The following is a 22,506-nucleotide window of genomic DNA, read 5'->3' on the forward strand; positions in this document are numbered from 1 at the left end:
GTTACCAGAAAAGTCCCTAAAGAAATCTAAAAGAAAGCAAGATGGCAGATGGTCCAGGATCCAGTCCCAGCATCCCATCCAAGAGGCCCAAAATCACCAGGGACAAGGTTGTTCCGGACACTGGTGTATCAGGACCCACAGCACCGTTTTTCACTCGTAAACTCCGTAAAGCAGCCGTAGGAACAAGCTGTGATATCCGACTGAGGGTGTCGGTGGGAGGATTTCCAAAACCTACTCTCACCTGGTACCACAACGATGAGCCGCTCCCTCCATCGGAAGCTCAGGATGCAGGCGGGCTGTGGATACGGGACTGCCGCATGAGCGACGCTGGCCTGTATACCTGCATGGCAACCAACGAGCTGGGAGAGGCAAGCTGCAGCGCGGTATTGGCCATCATGGACCTCGGTGAAGGTAATCACAACCCTAACAAACATACTCTATTTTCTTTGAAACGACTTAACGCCGACCCAAACAGATCCTCAAATAGACCCAATGGCATTCCTGACACCTTTTCTATTATTTGATTCCTTGAAACCCTATCCCTGTCAGTGAAAGCGCACTCAGACGAAACAATTATAGAGACGAGACTTTGTTTTGATCATGAGGCCGTAAACTCGTCTTCCGTTTCTGCAGACCTGCACTGTCAAGTACTTTAATTAGCTTGTGTAAGTAGAGACATACCGGAGGAGAGCAGTGACACCTGCCCTTGCTGTAGCTGTACAGCTGAACCTTTTGGGTGTTGATTATTGTGTTTACTGAGCCGAGGAAGTTGTGATTTTGGCACATGGTGAGAACTTTCCATCTATTAGGACGCTAATTTCAACCAGAAACTGGGGAAATTCCCCTAAGCCTGGGCAATGTCGTCTTTATGACATTAAAACTGTGACAAATCATCAGCCTGCATGACTGATTTTAGGTTAACGCCACTCATCAGCTGTATTATCAATCTGAGCATTGGAAACTGCTGTGTATTGAGGCTATGATACTAGCCCCCCTCAAAAAAGCTAGCAAGGCATTGTATTCTTTTTTTAAAGGCCTCAGTGATCTGTCCTGTCTGTCCCCTCCTCCTTATTATCTTTATTGTTGACCTCGTCAATGCAGGAATCCTTTTGAGCATGCTTTTCAATAACCCTCCATGCTGCAGAGCACTTAGAAGGGAATCACTAAGATGTCTTGCACGATGGATTGTCTATTATTTCCCAGGGTATCACCTCGGCCTCGCAGGGATAAGGATAGCATTTATCAGTGGAGCTTCTCTACTCTTTTTTAGCTCAGCTCTACTCTGTGCCTCAGAAAATAACTCCAAGATAAGTAGATCCCAGAGCCCTGTCACATATAGCCCTGTATCTCATTGTTTGCTGTATAACCAAACTACAGAACATATTTGAGTGAGCAAGTAGATCACATCTATTGTCACGGACCCGTTTGCGTCATCCATTTGTGTCAAGTGCGTAGAAGACTGGATAAATATTCAGTGAGATCATTGTTATGCTGGGTAGATTTGGTGACGGCACTGGTGTTTCCTTGGCCTGTGGAGAAAGTTGAGCTCACATGTCAGTAGCTCTCACACTATGAGCTGACACACAGTCCAGCTGGCATATCACTCAGCACCGCTCTGTCTTGCTTTTCTACTTTAAATCTTTTCTCTTCAATTCAGCGCGAGTCTCCTATTCTTCACTTCTGTTCCTCAGTGCCTATTTCTGCTCTCTTTCATCTGTCACTCATTGTCACCTGTTTTGATCTAGGTCTGCTAACTTCAGCTTGATTGGAGTTCTGTTTGAAATGTATTTAACCCCTACAAGACCGCACAGATAGTATGCATTTATCATTCTGGTCCCTAATTAAATTGCTCTAATTGGGATCTTGGAGCACAGGGGAAGGGTTGGTGTTGACATCGCTAGCAAAGGAGCCCCAGACCGCTGGGAGCAGGAGGTTTTAAAGGCCTGTGTGGTGCCTGCACCGGGGGTCAAGCAGGCCTAGGTAGTAAACACTAGCTGGCCCGTATGTCTTGTGTCATGTTAGCAAATACTCTTATTTTTGATTGAGTAATGTCATCATAACAAATGCATGCTTAGCATTACAGCTGCCCGTATTTATGACCCCTTAAACTCCAGGGGCAGTGTGTTGCTTCAAGGGACTTGCATTGGAGCCCTTTTTCTGTATTTCTTGCCTAACTTTTAATAGATAAATGAATGATAAACTGGTATAAGACAGCAAAAGAACCCCCTTTTGTTCCTCACTATTTGGTCATTTTTCGGGTCTGAGATGTCCCACTTTATCTCTGACCTCTGCCTCCCTCCTACACCTCCCCTCCTCTCTCTCTCTCTCTCTCTCTCCTTGTGCTTATTTATGGCCCGGTATGTGCCGTGCTAGCCAGAGGGCTCGTGCTCCACTGATGTGTGGATGCCGCCGGCCCCCTCTCCGATTGCACCAGCAGACATCACAGATAATTATAGCATCGCCACGGTCAAGACGCGGCGCTGTCACACTCAATCACGCTCACGGTGATGAAAGAGAGACTGTGTGTGTGTATGCCGGGGCAGTGAGTGTGTGTCTGTGTGGGTGTCTGTTATTGTGCAGTTACACACGAGTGTGCGGTCAGTTTTAATGGCTGTTCAGTCTGCTTTTCGAGTGAGTCAGACGGACAGCCATGTCTGTCACTTTAAGATATCACCCTGCGATCGGACCAACCAGAAACCAGAGTAGTGCTGTGTCACAGGTCTAGACCGCTTTATTGACGTCACCCTCAGGCGTACAGCGTTTTATTAACATACTGTCAGGCGTCTAAAGGCCCGATAAGCAGTTTGGTGGAAGCTCTGAAAAAGCAGCACATCGCTCACATTTGAAACTACTTTTAGGATATCAGATGGTCCAAGGGGGGAGATGTAAAGATAGGACTTTTATGTGAAGTTGCTCTTTAGGGATAAAAAGTGAACAACAATAAACTAATACATTTAATAATGAGTGGCTTAAATATCAAGGCAGTAATATCTCCATTCTTCACTTTACATCAGCTAGTAATCAAATCCGATGTGGTTATTAATGGGAAATATTTACTGTACCAGATACTCACACGTGAATAGTATACACACCAACTCAATCAGACCCGGTCACAGCACTAACTGTTCATTTATTCAACATGCAATTCCCCAGCAGCACGGACCCTGCTATGAATACCAGAGGGTCTGTTACATCACCTGCAAGCGTCTATAAAGAGAGTGACAGGTTGAGAAAGAGGGCTCAGTTCTACAACAGCTCTAATTCAGCGTTTGATGCTCTTTCACGGCCCTAGTCAAAGCCCCCGGTGTTCTATAATCACATTCATATATATAGATCACAAAGCATCAGCATTCAGTGAACTTTTTTAACTCATTCAATGCAAGTGTTGTTGTCACCTCCAGCACCAAGGTTTATCAGCCGTCTGAAATAGACCACCCCCCCTCACTGTTTCCCATTGTCTCGTCATGTATAGCAGTTGTAGCATATCATGATGGAGTGTTACAACATGTCTGCCTTGTAATGGGGTTTCAAAAAGTCCCGTTGTACAGGCAGAGTGTCCCACAGAGGACGGCAAAGGTCGTTTTGTATCGGTGTAGAAGTGCGCTTAATCTCCTGCTATAACTGGGGGGGCAGGCTCGTTTTGAAAGGGGGTGCAAAGGGAAAGTACAGTACAACCGGAGGGGTTGTACTATGTTAGACTGGAAATAGACTGCTAAGGCTGGCTGTCAAAGTTAGGGAGGACTGGGGGAAGACAGGGAGAGGGGGGGGGGGGAAAGAGAGACGTGGGATAAGGAAGAGGATGTTTAAAAGTCAAGGAGCCATCTTTAGAGATCTGGCTGCACCAAGACATCTTATTACGGAGGCATGAATCATGGAGTCATTTTGAGGTAGTTCCCTTGTTTTAGGTGGTGTGTTTCGATGGACTTGTTGGAAGACTTTCCATAAAGGATACGTGTTTTTGGGCATCTTGAGGAGCACACAAAAGAAGCTATGTTACGGAAGGAGCTGCTTGATGCACGGAAAGCTCTGAGGAGTGCTAGGGAGGGCGTGAGTGGGCCGAGGAGCAAGAAACAGAGAGGTGAGTGGGAGCAGGTATCAATGCTAAGTATTTGTTGGAATAAAATGGTCCAAGTAGGAGAAGGATCACACTGTAGCAGGGGTATTTACTAAATGCAACTGAGTGGAACAGCTGTAATGGAAATGAAAACAAGGTAATACACTTGAGGCAGTTTTTGCCGCTGCCTAATTGGATTTAGTTTGTGTGTCCTCTATGCCTTGCACTGTTGTACAAATCCCAAGCTATACAAGGATAATGCTTTTTCCCGCAGGCTCGACTTAACATCAATCTCGTTTGTAATAGAACAAGTATAGAAATGGCTAAACATAGACTGTTGTTTTCTCTCAAAACGCCACTCTTAGTTTAAAACATGTGACGGTAATCACACCATAGGCCTCAAGAGTTGGGAAACGGCATGAACACTTTCTTTGTTTCTCCAAAAAATAGCTTATCTTGTTCAAGCAGTCCTCATGTAAATAGAAATCAACTACAGTAATCGCTCTAAAGGGCCAACTCCACGATTGACATGTAAACAAAGGGTCACCCCGTCCCTTAAGTCCAGCGAAAAATGATTGACAGGTCTATATTCACTACGACAAAGCAAATGGTTAAATCTAAGATGTTCTGATGCTCATAGAGGTGTCTTTACACTGGTACTATGTTTAAGAAATTAAAACAAGCCTAGCGTGATGTTTTAATGAGCGAGACTCTTCAAATATATATGCAAATTGTCAAATATATAAGAATCTGGACTTTCAATGACAGTCAAAGATCACTGGCATTCCCAGGGCTATAAATGTAGTAGGTAAATGCTTTCTGTCTGCATAAGTGTTGCAGTTGAACCTCAAACCCATTTGTCTGCTCAGTCAGTGTCTGAGCGTATGTAGCATGGCATTCCTGCTCTCCCAAGTTCTTATCGACACAGTCGCCCTACATCGGCACACTGGCGCAGAGATAGTCTATAGCCGCTTGGTGATTTCACATTCTCTAAATATTAAGTTCCAGTGGATTAAGGAGACGGTACAATTAATTAGCTTTTCTATTATCATCAGGCAGCTGAGGCTCTATATGGGACGCCGTTTCTCTGCTGATTAGTCTGGCAAAGTGTGTGTTTGTGTTCCATCCCGGTTGTACACAGCCATCCGCAGGGACCCTGAGGGATTTGGGGGGGGGGATTAGGTGGTAGGATCGGGTTGCAGTGTGACTGTCAACATTGGCCACTGTCATTTAGGATTTCCAAACTGCCTCACCGTACGAACTTATTCCGCATACCAGCACTCATTTACCTCGGGGTGGTTATCGGAGGGGCAAATGACTAAGTGTCATTGTGTTCTGATCTTAATGTACGTGATCAATGGAGGAACACCGTGCAGCTTATCTGAAGCATATTAATGTTCCTTTCATAATGCCTAATGATTTAAATGAGCCGTTATTCGCCTGACCTATAGCGTGCATCAATAACCGCTTAGTTTGATGGCACGAACAGAAACATCACAGAAGATGTAACGGCAGCAGGATGCCTTTCCTCGTTCCTGCTGCTGATGAAGCTGCGTGACTGGAAGGCATCCATCAAGCGGCTTCACCGAAAGCAGCCCCCGTCACAAAATCAATCGGTTTCCGTGAAGTCTGCTCACTCTATTGTTGTTTTAAGCTAATTAAACTGTGGCGTGCTCCAATTTGCACCTGCCCTGAATGTTTGTAAAGCTCATTCAGCTTCATTTTCCATCTCCTTTAATATCGCAGAAGCCACATTTTGCAGACGAGTCAACATAGACGCTTTAAATGTGACTAGCCTTAAGTTATGCTTGTGTTGTTTTTTGCATGTCTGACACAGGTTAGAAATCACTAACGAGGATCTGCTTACTTCCATGTCTGAGCACACTGCAGTGCAGGGGACAGTTTTGCCTTCCATGCCATTAAACGAAACCAGATTGAGAGTGAGATAAATGACACGCTCCAATAAAATGTAATTATCTTTTCTCAACGACTGATATTGTTTGATATCCCAGCCAGAGATGAGTTGAAGCTGGCTCTTTGTGGCTTTTAGTGAGCATGGAAAAAACCCCACATGATAGAGTTTTCCCAAGGAAATGGATGCTACGCCACCGAATCTGCCCTCTCATTGGGTGATGGTCGTGGAATTTTGTGTTATGATGGGCTTATTGATCCAGGGCGTTTGATCGGTTACTTGGGGGTGTATCCCATATCACGCATAAAGCCTTGCTATTGATTTCTGCACTCTGTGCCGGACTGAAATGTGAGGGGTGGAGGAGGAGTGCGAGGCAGGCGAGGATGAAGAGAGGGAGCTTTGTTGAAATGTTGCACAATTGCACCGTGCTGGATCTAGGTTTGTCTTTTCATCTCGTTTTGAATGTGTTTTAGATACAAATCACCACTAATTATCGGATAAATAGAAAAGAGGCAAACATATAATGAAGCTCGAAACCATTCACTGAGCTACTTCTTTTTCATGGCTGGGGTAAATGTCCTATTGATTATGTGTTTACAAGGCAATAAATAGTAGCATGCCTCACTTAACAACGCTAAAAAGCACATCGCTCAGCGCAGCCAGTCAGGGACAGAAGAGCTTTGCAGCAATGTGGACAAGGACTCCGAGCAGCTGGTTGATCTGCCTGTAATTATTTTTAGATTCGTTTGATGGAGGAGGTGTGAGGAGCACAGATGTGTCTGCAAGAACAATTAACGTGTGCGAGAGCTTTTTTAGAGACCGAGATGGGGGTATGCAGGAGGAGGTAGATGGATGGTGGAAAGCAGGAGCATATTCTCGTCACGACTGTGAACGAAATGACTGGAAGAGAGAGTTTTCTTACATGTCATCTGTGTGCGACTTACACAGGCCTCTATTCAAATAGATATCAGTCTCAATAATGGTTAAGCTTGAATGTCATTTCATAGACTTTACAATGACTTCCTCATTATTTAAAACACATTTAGATTAAGGGTTTTCTTTCGGTTGAACCCAGTGTTTATAACCCTCTGCTGCTTGAGGCTTTGCTCACCTTGAACCGATCATTGTTTAAAGCTCACATGGAATGTATATAAATAATGAATGCCTATCCGGAGGTCTGCTACATTTCATAGAGAAGAAAGCAGGAGCATAGACTGAGATTAAGAGGGTGTAGGAAGGGTGTGAGGTTCATGTTTGTATTCAGTAGCACCCTTTTCCTAAGAAACCTATTAGTTTCAGTCACCCTTCCCCCCTCTTTAATGTCTAGCCATCCCTTCTATCCTCTCATCTATGCATCTGCCTCTCTCTGTTTCTCCTTTTTGCCTCCTCCCTCTTGAAGCTGTCCCCTTGTCTCCCACTCTCGCCTCCACTCTCTGCTCTTTCTCACTTTCCTCTTCTCGATCTCACTCTGTCGCTCTCATCTTTCCCATGTCAACATGCTCCGCTGAAGCCAGTTGTTCCTCTCCCTCCTCCTCCTCCTCCTCCTCCTCCTCCTCCTTCTCTTATCCACCACCGCAATAAAGACCAACACACCTCTTGAGCTCAGTCCTCCAACCCCCACCTCCTCTTGTAGCGAGTGTGTTCCCGTTTGAGGCAGATCGAGCAGAGGAGGGGGGACTTGACCAAACCAGCGGAGAATTGCCCCTCTAAAGGCAGCGTCTACGTCAGAGAGGGACGCTGTTCACATCAGCGGATACACGCTCAGACACAAAGACACCTGGCTCCGGCTTATTTGCATCCGGCTCTCTCGTTCTCCCCCCGCCTCGCTGCCAGACTGGAGAGTAAACACACCCACGCACAAAAGGCGGCTGAATCCCTGTTGTGAATCTGGATTTTTGAATTTTGTTCATGCCACACCCTGGGCTTTTTCGGCTTGTTTTCGTGAGCTCATGCCACAGGTAACCTCGCTCGCTTGACAGGAAGCACTACTAGGAAGAGATGAAGAAAATCTGGTCCAAGAAGAGATTTCAGGTTAGTTTGCTTCTGTTTTTCGGGGGCAGGGGGGATTTAATGACTGCTGCATCCAGACAGATTTTTATGGAGATTCTTTTTTAACATATTGATGTCTTGCCACACCCTTTACCTGATAATGACATGCAAATATGTTAATGTACAACAGGGGAAAAGGAACATTTTGGGAATTTTTTGCACATGAATTACAACCTGCATGCTATTCTGTTTTGAAAAAGCCAAAAGTGTGAGCTGATTTTTTCTTTTTCCAGCGCGTCGTATCTGCTGATATGTTGAGGGCAAATCAGGACAACATGTCAAAGAAAGTCAGCGCAGGAAACTACTAAGCAAAAAAAAGTATGAGCGTTGAAGATCATCTTCCATTGAAACACCAAAAGAAGCAAACGACCCCCTTTTACGTCTTCAAACCGTCCACATCTGGACTGTCCCTCACTCCATGTTGTGAAACGCAAATCTTGCCTAAATGTCGTCAGGTTTCATAAATGATGAGCAGAGGGAAAGTGTGTCAGTAGGGTACACTCCATGGAGACATGAGAAACAGGGCAGCCAGTCAGAAGGGCTTCGGAGGGAGCAAAGCGCAGGACAGAGCAGATTTCTCATGGTCCCTTTGCCTCCTTTTGAGTTCTGCTTCAATATCAAACCCCTGAGACTTGTTCTTTTGCTTCCAGCAGCAGATCTGCGACAATAATGCTGGCAGGATTTGGATTGCACCCATAGAGTTTTCTTTTGAAGTATTTGCCAAAAGCAGCCTTTTCAGAAAGCCGTTTGTGGCTGGCTTTTGCTGATATGATTGCCTCGAGGCCATAACAATGGAGATCACGACGACGATGGAAGCTTCTAGTGGAGTCAAACAGCATGTTTTCACAAGGCAGCAGTTAATCAAATTGCCCGACTCAAGGCGCACGAACGTGGGGGTAAAAGAGTGCGAAATGAGTCATATCACTTCGCACTTTTGCTACTTTCCCTTTCCATCCACGGCAAAGCAGTGAGTCATTCTGAGGCGCTCTCCTTGGTGCTGATTGACAGAATGTCCGAGTAGCACTTTCACCAAGTGCTTCATCAGCAGGGACCCCTACTGAATCTAGATGTCTATCATTTGACAAACAGGACGAGTCAAGATCATTCATCAGCATTATTCTGCTGTGATCATACCGTCTTTCAGAAGTCAGATCCATGTTTTCAAAGTCCATCAAGCAGTGTTTGATGTAATGCATAAGAGGAACCCGTTACGCTGTGGAAGACGTTAGTAAATGTCAGCTTCAACCCAAAGATGTTTTGACCTGTTTGAGGCAACTGTTGAGGACTGGGAGAAAGCTCCAATAATTTGGATTACTTTCCTTGCAACATCAGGAGCAAGCAAACCAGGCCTTTGAACATCGAGTCATTTTAACATCACTTACAGTTATTTCTAAATGTGACACTTTCTTCTACAAACGCAGCGTGTTGAGGAGTCACTTCTGCCTCTTAGACTCGAGTAACAGCGTTAATTTAGGGTATAAGGGACCGGCGGTTTTGTGTGTTACAGAATTGTTGTCTGTCTGTTGTTGAATTACAGTTTCCTTTGTTTCTTGTTTCAGAGAACTGGGCACTCCACAAGGACATTTGGCAGATTTACCCATGGTGTGTTGTCAGTATGAGCTTTACTCCACTTCTGTAGTAAATTGTGTTCTCCTCTGTTAGAAAACAAAACTGAACTACTGTTCAGCCGGTTAGCTTTCACCAGCATGCATTTCATTTTGATGTATTCCTCTAATAACCAGTATGTGTAAATGTGCTGTTGAACATCTATATTTCTTTAGCGTATTTATTAGCTTTTCTGCTCGACTGCTTCCAACCAGAGTGGGTTTTAGTGTTGTACATCCACCCCCACAGAGCAATATGTTTTTAATCAGGTTGTTGCCTCTCAGCCTGGATGTTTTACGGTATAATATTTGGCCAAATTTGTGCAATCTACGATCCGAGCCAAACCAAAGGCTTGCTGTACTGTACTCACAAATGATATTTACGTTACAACACAAGCCCTGTGAATTATATTCCCTCGTGATCACATTGCTGAGTCAATTTCCCTCGCCTGGTGTGCAAGCTATTTAACTTCATTTGATGCAGATGGGTGGATCTAGGAAGAAAAGACACACACACACACACACACACACACACACACACACACACACGCTGCTACTAATGTAATGCGTTAATGGTGATTGTTCATGTTACATTGGCTTTCTTATCATTAGGCAGACCTTCTGGAATTATCTAATCCGACTTGATGCGCGGCGCAATGAGGCTCAACCTATTTTGTGGTTGTCGTCCTCCTCCTTCACGAGCTCTCTAACCAGAACACATATCTGTCAGCCAGCCGGCAGTTTGGCTGGTGATTTTAGACGCTAATGGGTACGAAGAGGATTGGTCGTGTGGGTGAGAGAGATGCTGGTTTCCATAGTAACGGTGCTCTCCCGTCTGCCCTCTCTTGCTGCCACTATGGAAGTGAAGTTTTCCGCTCCTGCCGAAAGCAAAGCTATGGTAAACCTGCCTGCCTGATTCATCTTCTGACCTCCCCCCCCCCTCTCGTCACTCCTTGACTTCATCTGTTCCCCCTCCTGATGGTGTGTGTGTGTGTGTGTGTGTGTGTGTGTGTGTGTGTGTGTGTGTGTGTGTGTGTGTGTGTGTGCTTCAAGAAAATCAGTTCTCCATATCATCTTTTTCTGCTTCTTCGTTATAAAATCAAGACTGCAATCAATGGCTGTTGTACCTGTCCTTCTTTTCTGTGTTTCTGTGATTTGAGTTTCTGTGAACTTACCTCCTAAATATTAAGGCCCCTCACTGCTGCACGTACAAGTCTCTTCACGTTGTTCCACTCGTACTGATCTTTTGGAAAGGTTAAGCAGTAATCATCTCAGATTGTTGACATCAAGTCAAATCTAAAAAACATTTTCCATCGTAATAAATCTTTAAGATGTTCAAGGTTTCTATTTATGATAGCAGGTGACGTATTAGTCTAAACTAAGATACAAAGTAAATCGTTACCAAAACCAAACCCATCTGATCTGATCAGAGAGCATCTTACATTACCCCACCCGCATGTACCAACCATGTGTTTTCATAAGCCACAGCTGGCTCCCTGTCACGCTCAAGCTTCAACCCATTTTATTTCACTTTCGGGGCTCATCTCAGGGCCCCACGAAACTCTGTCTCGCTAAGCAAAAGTGAAAAGTCATTTTCACCGGGACTGTGTCGTTGTTTCCACCTCAATTTCTCTCTCCCGATCTCCACCTTCTTACCCCATCCTTACTCATCCCCGTGTTTTTGGCTTCCCTTTATTTCAGACTCTGAGACCACAGAGGATGAGACCACAGAACCTCAGATGGAAACAAAAGAAGGGCTCGGGAGGCACCAAGACAAGGCCGGACGGAGAGGACCTTCAGGTAGTTGATCTAAAAAATATTGCTGAGGTTATCTACAAGTTTTTCTCTTCCTGGATTAGCTCTTCGACGGTGTACTTTCAGCTTTCTTTGATGTGTATTTTTATAGTATGGACCATGCATTACTTGCCAAAAATGTGCAGTGGGCAGCATTCACATAGTCAGATGCTATCTAAACCTTATTTATAGTCAATATGACTTACTGCAGCACCAACATCACTGCCAAAAACACACTTCTTCAAAATGATGACTCAATGCAGATTGATGTATGTAATGGAGGTTGTTATCAGGCCAGCCAAAGAAGTGCGTTGGATGAATTCCTAAAAGGAGGTGGAGCGGTCGTCTGTTAATCAGAACGTTGCATCACCACAGAAAATGAAGTCCATTTCCCATGAATCCCTAATGCTGTGATGCAACAGAGTGACACACTGCCCTAGTTTCAGCAGGGAACCTGTCTCAGGTCTGGATCCCACTGCGTGGCTCCACACGGCCCCGAAAAATGACATTGTTTCTGCCGGATGAATGAGGTCGAAGATAATCGCGGCAATTATTTGACTACATTGTGTGCTTTCACAGTTTAAATCAATAAGGAACCAACTGTGGAGCATTTAGTATGAGGACAGATACTCGTTTGGGATTTATCTCTCATCAGAGCAGACTGGGCTCTGGTTTCAGACAGAAGGTGAAAAGAGGTGCTGCAGCACAGGCAGTATGAGGAAAAGAAAGACACACCAAATACTAACATGAACCTGAAAAGGAGCAGTAGAGGGCCCTCGATAAAATGGCTCCGGCTGATTTGTAAGTTCACTCCTTGCTGAACTCAGACCCACACATTTGCATTTACGCCCATCAGAACCAAGTTCCATGATGTGTCTTGTGATATTCCATCGACTTATTAGGTCTAAAATACACAAACCAAATTCATTAAAGAGTGCTTTCACTATGTCTATCCACTCACGATCTCTAAATGCAAATGTGGAAATGATTTGCCTATCCTGTCAGCTCAGTAATTCCTAACAGTGTATTCACTCATTCGCTGAAACGGTGTCGGTAGACTGGCGTCACAGAACCTGCATGCCCTCAGCGCCCATTCCTAACTGGGCAACAGGACGTCTGAATATAGATCCGAACCATTGACACCTGCACCGAATAGACATTTCACATTCCTCCCTCGCCTGTTCACAGTGCAGTTTGCACTTTCGAGGCTTACGTGTTGGCGGGCTGACTACGCCCTCATCACATCCCTCCAGAGACAAGAAACTGGAAAAAAAGAGAATATCAAATGAGGGAGGGATGAGGTGATGCATCGTTTGTTCTCTTCTAGGAGCACATTCCTGTTTCCTCTGCTGCATACACAAATGTGGAACGCCTTGTTAAACACAAATAGGAAGCAGGTCCTTCCTTAATGTTGCAAAAGCTTCAGTTTAGTTTCCCTTTTAGACTGATTTTTTTTTGCATCTAGTGTACATGTACGAGACGAGATTGTTGGGGAATTAGCTTCAAATCTAAAGGTATTCTGAATAAAAATGAAAGCAGAACACAGAGGAATTAAACACCGAACATTAGGGCTCAATAAGTCTAGTGATATTTCCTTTTAGTTCTGTTGCTTCGCTGATATAGTTAGTCAGTTCCATTTGTGACGGCAGTGGGAGGCTGTCGTTTTATATCCTCGGCACCATCGCCGTTTCAAGGTTTCCATCGTTAAAGCAAGATGCTGACTGCTCTTTCTTTTCGCTGCCAAAGCATTCCCGTCCGCGTTGCTCATCACTAAAACGTCAATCATTACCTGATTTGCGACGGGGGAGGATCTCTTCTAAGTGGTGCATGCTCCCGCAGCGTAGCTCTTATACATTTCATTTCCTGTTTCCAAGAAATCAATAGACCCTTTATCCATCCCAGCCCTTTTTTTATGCTTAATGATGATCCTGCACTTTACATCAGAATCATTTTCTACAAGCTCAGGGTTCCTGCTCATTAAATTGCTGTATCGTTGAGTTGATGAATTCATCTTTCCGACATGCTTCTGGGGTATTGTATGCATTATGCAGACATGAGAACAAAATGTAAAACATACTGTGCATCTGTGATTCCTTTTTTAAGTTGTCTCCCGTCTCTGCAGGTGAGGGAGGCGGGATGCTGGACTACAACCCGGACGCGTCGGATCGCAGGGCCACACTTCCTGGTGGCTATGACCCCGTGGTGGAACGAGAGCTCCGAGCTCTAGGATCCCGCCCTCCAGGGTCTCACTTGGACCCCACAAACCCTGCCAGGCAAGCCCTCGGAGGGGCTCCCGCTGAGGGGGCCCCCCCTGTCCGTCACCTGGGTGTGGAACCGCTAATCCGAGCGTCTCACGCTAACCTGGCACGGCCTGTTCAGGGGTCAGAGGAAAGTGTTTCTGTAGGCAGCGACTACTATGGGAGCATGTTCAGCCTCTACAGAGGGAGGACTTTTTCTATGCCGTTATAGTACATGGCATTTTTATTTTTAGGAGCCCACTAAAACACTAAGACTGGCCACAAACCCCAAATGAAATCACAAGACATAACATCTGCCATAGACCCAACTTGCAAAAACTGTATTCCATATGTAATAAGTTCCCCAACTCTTATTTCATATATTCAAGCTTTTTTCATACAGTGTTGTTTTTATTTTGATGCCCACACTTTCCTCCTGACTCTTTTTGTTGCTGTGTGTGTGGTTTTGTTTTAATCTAACAATGATAACTGATCTCTCTTAATACCATTGTTCATATTTCTATAGCCATTAGAGAGGACACAGTGGTACAGTCTGCTAAAATGTATTACTCAGCACTTTTTTGAAACTGTGATGACTCTTTTTACCCACTGCATGTTTTGAAGAGACGCCCCACACCTTTGGATTAACACCATGTCTTTATAGGTTTGCTGTGGCTTGCATGGGTGGCTGGCTTTGATTCAAGATAATATTAGCATGAACACAATTTAATAATCATGTGGTTCACAGTTTCTTTTTAGGCATGGTGTTTTTGTATTTGAAGCAAGGGCATTTTGTAAGAGTTCACATTGTAGATCTGCATTTCCGTTGCTGCATCATGCCTACAATTTCCAGTTCAGTTACAAAAAAATGAAATGTGGGCTACACTTGATTTCCATTCCTATTTTTGCCATTTCATTTTACTTTGTCTGACGTGTTGCTTTTTGAAAATGAGACACAGACTTAACACAAGGAACTCACAACATGAAAACTAAATGACACAAATGGACGTTCATCTGCTGCTTTCTTACTATTCCGACACCTATGGAAGCTGCACTAGAGCTCTAACTTCGAACCTCCATTTCCCCCTCAATCCTTCCTCACCCCTCTAGGACTCAAACTGCTGACGAATCACAGGGGCTCTCCTCCCGTGTCCCCCTGTCTTCTCCCCAGCCACCTCCCAGTACGCACAAAAACAGCATCCCAGACGATCCTTCGCATCCCCAATCTTCTAAGACAGACCAGGCATCCAGTGCTAACAGTGTTGTCATGACGCCTAAACTGGCTCGTGCGGGGCCCAAGATATTCGACAAGGTTTGTGCTTTTGAGGAAAAAAGGGCTAGTGTGGATCCATCAGGAGGATCTAGATCTGGAAGAGCGGCTTCCTTCGACTCAGACGACAGCGGAAAGAAGACAGGCGGCCCGAGCAAAGACGAGGAGCGGATCCTGCAGGGCGCAGCACAGAAGAGATCAGCGTTCAAGCAACGGGCCTCGTCCTTAGAGGACAAGACGAGCTACTCGCAGAGGGTGCAGAGCTACCAGAGCAAGTTTGCAGAGGAGCTCCAGAGGATCAAGAAACTTGTGGGGAAACCGAGCTTGAAGAAGGCGTACTCCACGGAGCAGCTGTCACAGAAGGAGAGGCTCACCACAGGAAAAGTAGAGCCCATTCCTCCCCAGGTGGTTAAAAAGTTGGAGGCGAGGGAGCGCGCCCTGGAGGAGAGAAAAGTCGGGGGAAAGGAAGTGGGCAGCAGATTGCAGATGTCTCCACAGGCCCAAGGCAAAGGTCTGGGGACTCAGAGTAACAGCCCTGAAGGCAGAAACATGACACAGCCAGATTCACAGGGGGAACCGGCGGATTGCTCATCACAAGGACGAACAGGGAAAATCTCTGTTACCATGGAGACGGCGCCAGTTCACCAGTTACCAGGGCAACCATTGCCAACAGCCATAAGGACAAGCCTCACCAGGTTTGAAATACAAATGCTCTTTTACTGATGAATTAGTGTTTTCTAAAATGCATTGTTTTCACGTAAGGTGTGAACAAATCTTTCAATTGATTTCACACCTCCTTGAAATCTGATAAAAATGGTGGACTTGTTGCATAACTGTTTTCTTGTCTTTGCACACAGGGAACCCCTGCAAAGCTCTCCAGCAGCTGACACAGACGCACTTGTTGCAAAATCTCAAAAATCCTCATCCCCCATCAGAGACCTGGGGTCAAAGAGGGACAACCAAGCAGGCCACAGGTCACCAAGAACATCTCCACTAACCGTGAGCGAACCGGGGTCCCAGTACCCTCCCAAGCCCCCCCGGCTCGCCCCGTCACCCACTCCTTCCGTCAGCCCTCTGTGAAGAGGAGGAAGGCCGAGACGTCTCCCGCCTCGAAAGTGAGCATCCCCACTATCCTGTTGGAGGATGAACCCATGGAGACAGAATGTGATGCGGACAGGAGCGACGAGAGGAGCAGAGCAGGAGCAAAGAGGGGAAAGTCCGCAGGAGCAGGAAAGGTCGTTCCGCTCAGCCCAGGTCTCCGGAGGAAGGTAGGACACGTTCTGTTATGGTTAACATCTTTGTAGAAATCATAAGCCAAAAAGAGCAGCAGCCCCCGCAGAGGAACGTTAAACCCAATGCATAAATGTTTAACGACACAGTTTCCTTAGTGGCCAAAAGCTGCACTCCAAAAATACTAAATCAAAAGGGTTTTCTAAGAAGTTTATGGAGAGTATAATTCTGTGCTATGTTTGCTGGCAATTACCATAGCTGCTACCTGCATGAACAAACTCTAATCCCAATGTACTGAATGACTTCTTAAACCTGCCCTTTTGTTTTCAGGGGCCTCATCTGATGACTCCTGCCTGTCTGCTGATGAGGAGCCAGCTGAGGGCCCGAGGTTTGAGAGGCCTCTTGAGGACACCAAGGCATGCAGTGGCTCAGAGGTCACGCTGACATGCGTCGTCACTGGCAGCCCGGCCCCTACAGGTGCAACAGAGAACACTTTGAATACATGTGTTGCACCAATAATGACTTAGCTTTTGAAAATAGATTTAAGGATTCCAGTTTTAGGTCACTGAATATATTGCTGTCTTTCAGCCGAAACACAACAAAAATCCATCTCCTTTGAAAGCCTGCAAAAAGCGAAACCAATGGGCTTTATTCTTCACTCGTCTTCATACGGCGGATTGGGCTATATCTGTCTTTCAGTGGGAGGTTTTGTTACGTTTGTCATCTGCGTGAATGTGTTCTTCTCTACCTCCTCAGTGACATGGAGGAAGAACAATGTGGAGATGCGCAGCGATGCCTTAAAGTTGCTGAAAGCTGAGGGCGAGAAGCACAGTCTGGTGATCAAGCAGATGAGTCTGAAGAGCGCGGGGTCGTACTGCGTCACGGCCGTCAACGCGGCGGGCAGCGCCACCTGCAGCGCCACGCTCTACATCCAGTCAGGTGAGGAGCGAGATGGATGTTGCCGCAGCAACACATCTAGAAGCATGTCATTTAAGTGAACACACTCCTTGAAATACATGTTGACTCACACGCACTTTAATCCACTGCCAGCCCTCCTCCGCCTGACATTCTGTCTTAATGACAACAAAGGCCTGCCGGAGCTCAGCATCCCGACCGGTGCGCCTCACCGCGATAGTTACCATAGCAACCCATTAATTCTTAAAGGCAGAATCCAAACGGCAGACCTGCCCCGTCACACTGAAGGTGTCCCCTGAGTCCTAAAGGCAGGCATGGCATTCAGAATAAACACTGGAAATATTCCCTCTGGAAAAAGGTGTGTGTGTGTGTGTGTGTGTGTGTGTGTGTGTGTGTGTGTGTGTGTGTGTGTGTAGAATAGATAGAATCGGAGGATGAAACCCTCTTTATTGTCACATACATGCACACAGCAGAGCACACACAGTGAAATTGGTCCTCTGCATTTAACCCATCCTAGTACTAGGAGCAGTGGACAGCTATTGTGCAGCACCCGGGGAGCAATGGGGAGGGGGGGGATTGGAGGTGTCCGGTGCCTTGCTCAAGGACACCACAGCAGGGCCTAGGAGGGGAACTGGGACCTCTCCAAGTAGCAGTCCACTTTCCATATTTCAAGTCTGTTTGGGGACTTGAACCGGCGACCCTACGATTCCCAGTCCAAGCCCCTACTTACTGTGTGTGTGTGTGTGTGTGTGTGTGTGTGTGTGTGTGTGTGTGTGTGTGTGTGTGTGTGTGTGTGTGTGTGTGTGTGTGTGTGTGTGTGTGTGTGTGTGTGTGTGTGTGTGTGTGTGTGTGTGTGTGTGTGTGTGTGTGTGTGTGTGTGTGTGTGTGTGTGTGTGTGTGTGTGTGTGTGTGTGTGTGTGTGTGTGTGTGTGTGTGTGTGTGTGTGTGTGTGTGTTCATTCAGCTTGTGTAAATGCAACCTGCACTTCCCAAGTTTTGTCAACAAATGTGAGCGTGCACTCTGGTTCTGTCTCAACAGCAGTGTGTTGCCATATTAGGCCAGTGGAGTCTAACTTGGCGGAGTATTTTTAGCCGCCCTCTTGTTCTCCCGGGTAATTGCAGTCTGCTTTATGTCCTGTGCCAGATTACTGCTGCTGCAATCATAGTGTTTTTCATCTCTGGATTTCACACTGCAGGGGCTTGGAGTTGTCAAAATGTTCTGGGAGATTATGTGAGTCAAACTAACTGGGAACAGAGTGGATCCATGGCAGGGTGATGCAACATATAGAGAGAAATGATAGGATGTTTACATTTCCACAGTATCCTCCATATTTAACTCTTCAGATGCTATCAGGCGTGTTGGATCGCTACAGACTGTAACAGTGACAGGAAGCAGAAGAGGAGTAGAGGATGGGGCTGAAAAGAAAAGGTTAGCTGGCTCTGACTGTGCAGCAGTTGTGTAAGAGTTGGCAGGTTTGCGTAAATACTCCCGGGACTTATCCCCTGGTGCACAGACGCCGCTCAGAGATGTGACTCTAGGTAGGTTATTCTGTTCTGTTTTCTTTTTAATGCCAGCGATTCCCAACCTACCTAATACAAGAAACCTGTCATAACTAGTGTTTTTCTGCACAGAGGAACACTTTTAATGGTGTTGAGCTATAATGCAGGGTGTAGACTTGGATGTATTTTAATGCATCTGTTGCCAAGCCTGCCCTGGTATTGTTTTACCTGCAGATGACCCTATTATTTTTATTTAGGCTTTAGCATTTATGCGCCTATGCGAGGACATGTTTTGATTCTCTTCCACGGATGGATGTTATACATTTTCACTTGTCACAGTGGTATCTGCGTATGCCAGCTGTGAGCGTTTCCGTTTTTTACAGAGAAAAGCGAGGACAAAAAGAAAGCGACAAGGCAGCAAGAGAAACACGGAGGAGTTTAAAGAGAGGTAGTGTAGGGTGAACGTTTTATATTCCTCTATCCAGCGGTGAATTAACTCTGACTTTAGCAGAAGCTGCTGGGAGTCCAGACACAGTGTCTGCTCTGGAACTCCATGGGAATAAGCGAATGATTGGGTCAGGGATTAAGGGATTAATTCATTATCTGTTTAGTCACCGACACTTCAGAGGGGTCCCTACACTCCCCGTGTGTGTGTATATGTGTGGGTGCACATGGCCCACTTATATATAACTGCTCTATGTTGCCAACTGCTCATCCTGGCAAAGATAGTCATCTCAGGAAAAGCGACCAAAGACCGTAAACATCAGAGCCCTGACAGATTGGTACTATCAAAAGGTTTAAAGAGCCACCCTGCTGCAATGATAACCATATTCCTTGAGATTAGCCCTTAGGTAGGGAGAGACCCTACAGGTGAATATGCATACCACCATGACTCCCCAGTTAATGACAATTGCTAAATATTCAATACATGTTAGCTAATTTAGACTTTGCCATAAACTCAAGTGGAGGTGAATTAGAAGTAGCTGCTAGTCTGTTATACATATTGCCAGTGTCTTTCTCCTTTTCTTACAGAGCCCACCCACATGCAATGTGGGAAACTATCCGGGGCCTTGAAAGTCAGTAGTAGGATGCAGTCAGAAGAGGAGTATCTGAGTCCTCAGGAGGAGGCGATGGAGCTTGAGGAGGCTCCTGCGCCAAGGAAAAAACGAGTCCACTTCCAGGAAGCTCCTTCATTTCAGGTAGGAGGAGGAGGAGCTTTCAGAGAGGTCTTAATTGATGTTTAAAGCTGACTGTCTATGGATGCAAACCTGGAATTAGGGTAGAAGCTTACAGTTTTTACTTAAGTACTTTATTTTCATTATAATTGTAATTAGTTTGTTCAATAAAATGCCCGGACACTTTGAAAGGAGACATGTACTCAAAGATAATCAATATTCTACCCCATCGAAATAGTTGTGTATTGTTTTAGCGTCAAGTGAAATGTCTTTGGGCTATTCCCAGTCTGATAGGGTACAACTTGCAAACGTTAAAGCCCTAATACTAATTTGCATTGTGATTCTGTGAAAGGTGGCACCATGTGACCAGGAGGTAACTCAAGGTCAAGATGTCGTCATCTCTGCTCAGGTCGCAGGGCAGCCCAAACCCATGGTGAATTGGTGAGACATCTTTCCTAAAAAACATTTTCATAGACGCTGTCATCTCAGCCAAGGTCACTCTCTGTTTCCCTGCAACACACCCTCCATTTAACACCGGAGCGTAAACGACTGTGACAGCCACTTTATTTTGACCCAGGTTGAAGGACAGAGTCTCTGTGAAGACAGCGGGGCGCTTCGCCGTGCGAGACACAGATGACGGCACCACTGAAATGAGAATCAGTTCAGCGCAGAGGTCAGACGCAGGGCATTACGTCTGCAAGATCACCAACGAGTACGGAGTCAAGCAAGCGCAGTGCAGACTGGAGGTCAAAGGTGAGTCATGGAGAATTAATCTGCCTACTTAATATAACAAATATCTTCTAACGTGTCTGTTTCTTTTGTTTCTCATCAGCATCTGCAGTAAGAACAGCGCTGAAAATCACCAGCGAGGTTAAAGGTGTGGCGGTGAGGGCCGGAGAGTCGGCCGTGTTCGAGTGTCGCATTTCAGGACCCCCGGACGTGGATGTGGACTGGCTCTCCAACGGGAAGCTGATCCAGCCAGCGCTGCTCAACTGCAAAATGCCCTTTGATGGCAAGAGGTGGGTTCATGCATGTCTGGAAGTGTCTTTTGGTGAGGTCGGTGGCTAACTCGTTTCCTCTTGTCATTCATTTTGCGGTAACGGTATCTTGTGATTAGTGAATGGTTCTGAAGATGGCCCTGTCTGATCTTGCAGGTGCCGCCTGCTGCTAAATTCAGTACATGAGGATGATAGTGGAACATACACATGCAAGCTCAGCACCGCAAAAGGTAAAGTATTTATACGTCTGCTGGAGTTTAGCTATGTGTATTTCAGTTTTACTTAAGTTAAATAACTCCAAATATTTCAATAGATTTCAATTTAATATGGTTGGAAAGGAGACAAAAGTAGGGTAAAAAAGTACCTCCAGAAATGAAGGCACGTTGTTTTCGTTTTCTGTGAATGTGCTGCATCGAAAGGTTGTTGCTAAGTATTGTGACTCGCGTTCACAGAGGAGTTGACCTCAAGTGCCAACCTGAGAGTCACGCCGTCCATCGAGCCTCTGTTCACCCGTAAGCTGGACATCCTGGAGGTCATTGAAGGTCGCACTGCCCGCTTTGACTGCAAGGTGAGCGGCTCCCCTGCGCCTCGCGTCACATGGATGCATTTTGGTAAGAAACCACAGTGTAGTGTCTGATATTCAATATGTAATGTGGTTTTCTAGACCATTTACGGCTGCTAGAAGAAGTGTCTGATTATCGTTTTTATGCTTTCAGAGACGAGAGTGGAGGAGAGTGATAATGTTCGCATCCTTCAAGAGGGGGGTCGTCACTTGCTTATCATCGCCCACGTTAGCAGCGACACAGAAGGCTTCTACACAGCGGTCGCTCAGAACATTCACGGAAAATCTGAATGCACCGCTGAGCTCTACATGCAAGAACCCCGAGCTGCCATCTCCTCTCACATGTAAGAGCAGTAATGCCTATGGAAAACGCCTCTGTGGGCCCCTGTGTCATTTTAGAGGCTTCAGAAGGGGGAAATAAAACCAAGCTGTCAGTAAATAAGTCAGTTTATCTCTAAGGAAAAGAGAATGAAGAAGCAGTGAAGCTACGTGACAGGGGTTAAATAAACCCGTCAATCCCCAAGAGAACACCCTCAGGTTTTTTTTTTAAGTGAATCTTTTTTGTTATTCCAGGGCCAAGCTGGAGAAAATGCCATCCATCCCCGAAGAGCCAGAAGTGCTGGAGAGTGAGGTGGAGAAGAGGAGCATGCCGGACTTTGTTAAACCTCTGGCTGATGCGGAGGTGATTGAAGGCAAAGAAGCGCTGCTCAAGTGCAAAGTGTCTGGTCTGCCCTACCCAACCATCGCCTGGTACCACAACGGCAAGCGCATCGAGAGCAGTGAGGAACGCAAGATGAACCAGTGTAAGCAGAAACCAAATAACCCCCCCCCAAAAAAGTTCTTTCTTTCAGTGGAACGATGGTAAATAAGAAAGTGTGTGTGTGTTCTTCAGACAGGGATGTCCACAGTATGCTCATTCGGGGTGCTTGTCACGCTCATGGCGGCGTCTACAAGGCGGTCATCTCCAATAAATTGGGAAAAGCTGCCTGCTATGCACATCTATACGTCACAGGTGCGCATGGAGGCTTAAGGTGTGATGCCACAGTCAAGAGATTTCCATATGTCTTATATTACGTGACTTTTGTTATTCTTTGAAAACAGATATTGTTCCTGACCCCCCCGACGGTCCCCCAGTGATAGAGGCTATAACGGGAAAAACAATAAGCCTCAGCTGGAAGAGGCCAAAGAGGCTCGACCCTTCTTCTGG

The 22,506-nt window shown here is 45.9% G+C and overlaps 1 protein-coding gene across 1 annotated transcript in view; it reads left to right on the forward strand.

The window, feature by feature from the left end:
• The first annotated feature begins 6 nt into the window (after nucleotides 1-6).
• Nucleotides 7-22,506, forward strand: part of spega (striated muscle enriched protein kinase a) — a 36,713-nt gene continuing 14,213 nt past the window's right edge. The window contains 21 exon segments of the mRNA XM_063878106.1: nucleotides 7-411; nucleotides 9,575-9,617; nucleotides 10,483-10,517; nucleotides 11,321-11,419; nucleotides 13,536-13,686; nucleotides 14,761-15,615; nucleotides 15,778-15,992; nucleotides 15,995-16,114; nucleotides 16,117-16,188; nucleotides 16,481-16,627; nucleotides 16,907-17,089; nucleotides 19,597-19,763; nucleotides 20,092-20,180; nucleotides 20,317-20,492; nucleotides 20,572-20,758; nucleotides 20,894-20,967; nucleotides 21,190-21,348; nucleotides 21,454-21,643; nucleotides 21,873-22,102; nucleotides 22,192-22,311; nucleotides 22,401-22,505. Coding sequence (XP_063734176.1) covers nucleotides 42-411; nucleotides 9,575-9,617; nucleotides 10,483-10,517; nucleotides 11,321-11,419; nucleotides 13,536-13,686; nucleotides 14,761-15,615; nucleotides 15,778-15,992; nucleotides 15,995-16,114; nucleotides 16,117-16,188; nucleotides 16,481-16,627; nucleotides 16,907-17,089; nucleotides 19,597-19,763; nucleotides 20,092-20,180; nucleotides 20,317-20,492; nucleotides 20,572-20,758; nucleotides 20,894-20,967; nucleotides 21,190-21,348; nucleotides 21,454-21,643; nucleotides 21,873-22,102; nucleotides 22,192-22,311; nucleotides 22,401-22,505 — 3,787 coding nt within the window. The 5' untranslated portion in view covers nucleotides 7-41.

The sequence above is a fragment of the Eleginops maclovinus genome, chromosome 24 (genome assembly GCF_036324505.1).
Source record: "Eleginops maclovinus isolate JMC-PN-2008 ecotype Puerto Natales chromosome 24, JC_Emac_rtc_rv5, whole genome shotgun sequence".
Classification (NCBI taxonomy): domain Eukaryota; kingdom Metazoa; phylum Chordata; class Actinopteri; order Perciformes; family Eleginopidae; genus Eleginops; species Eleginops maclovinus.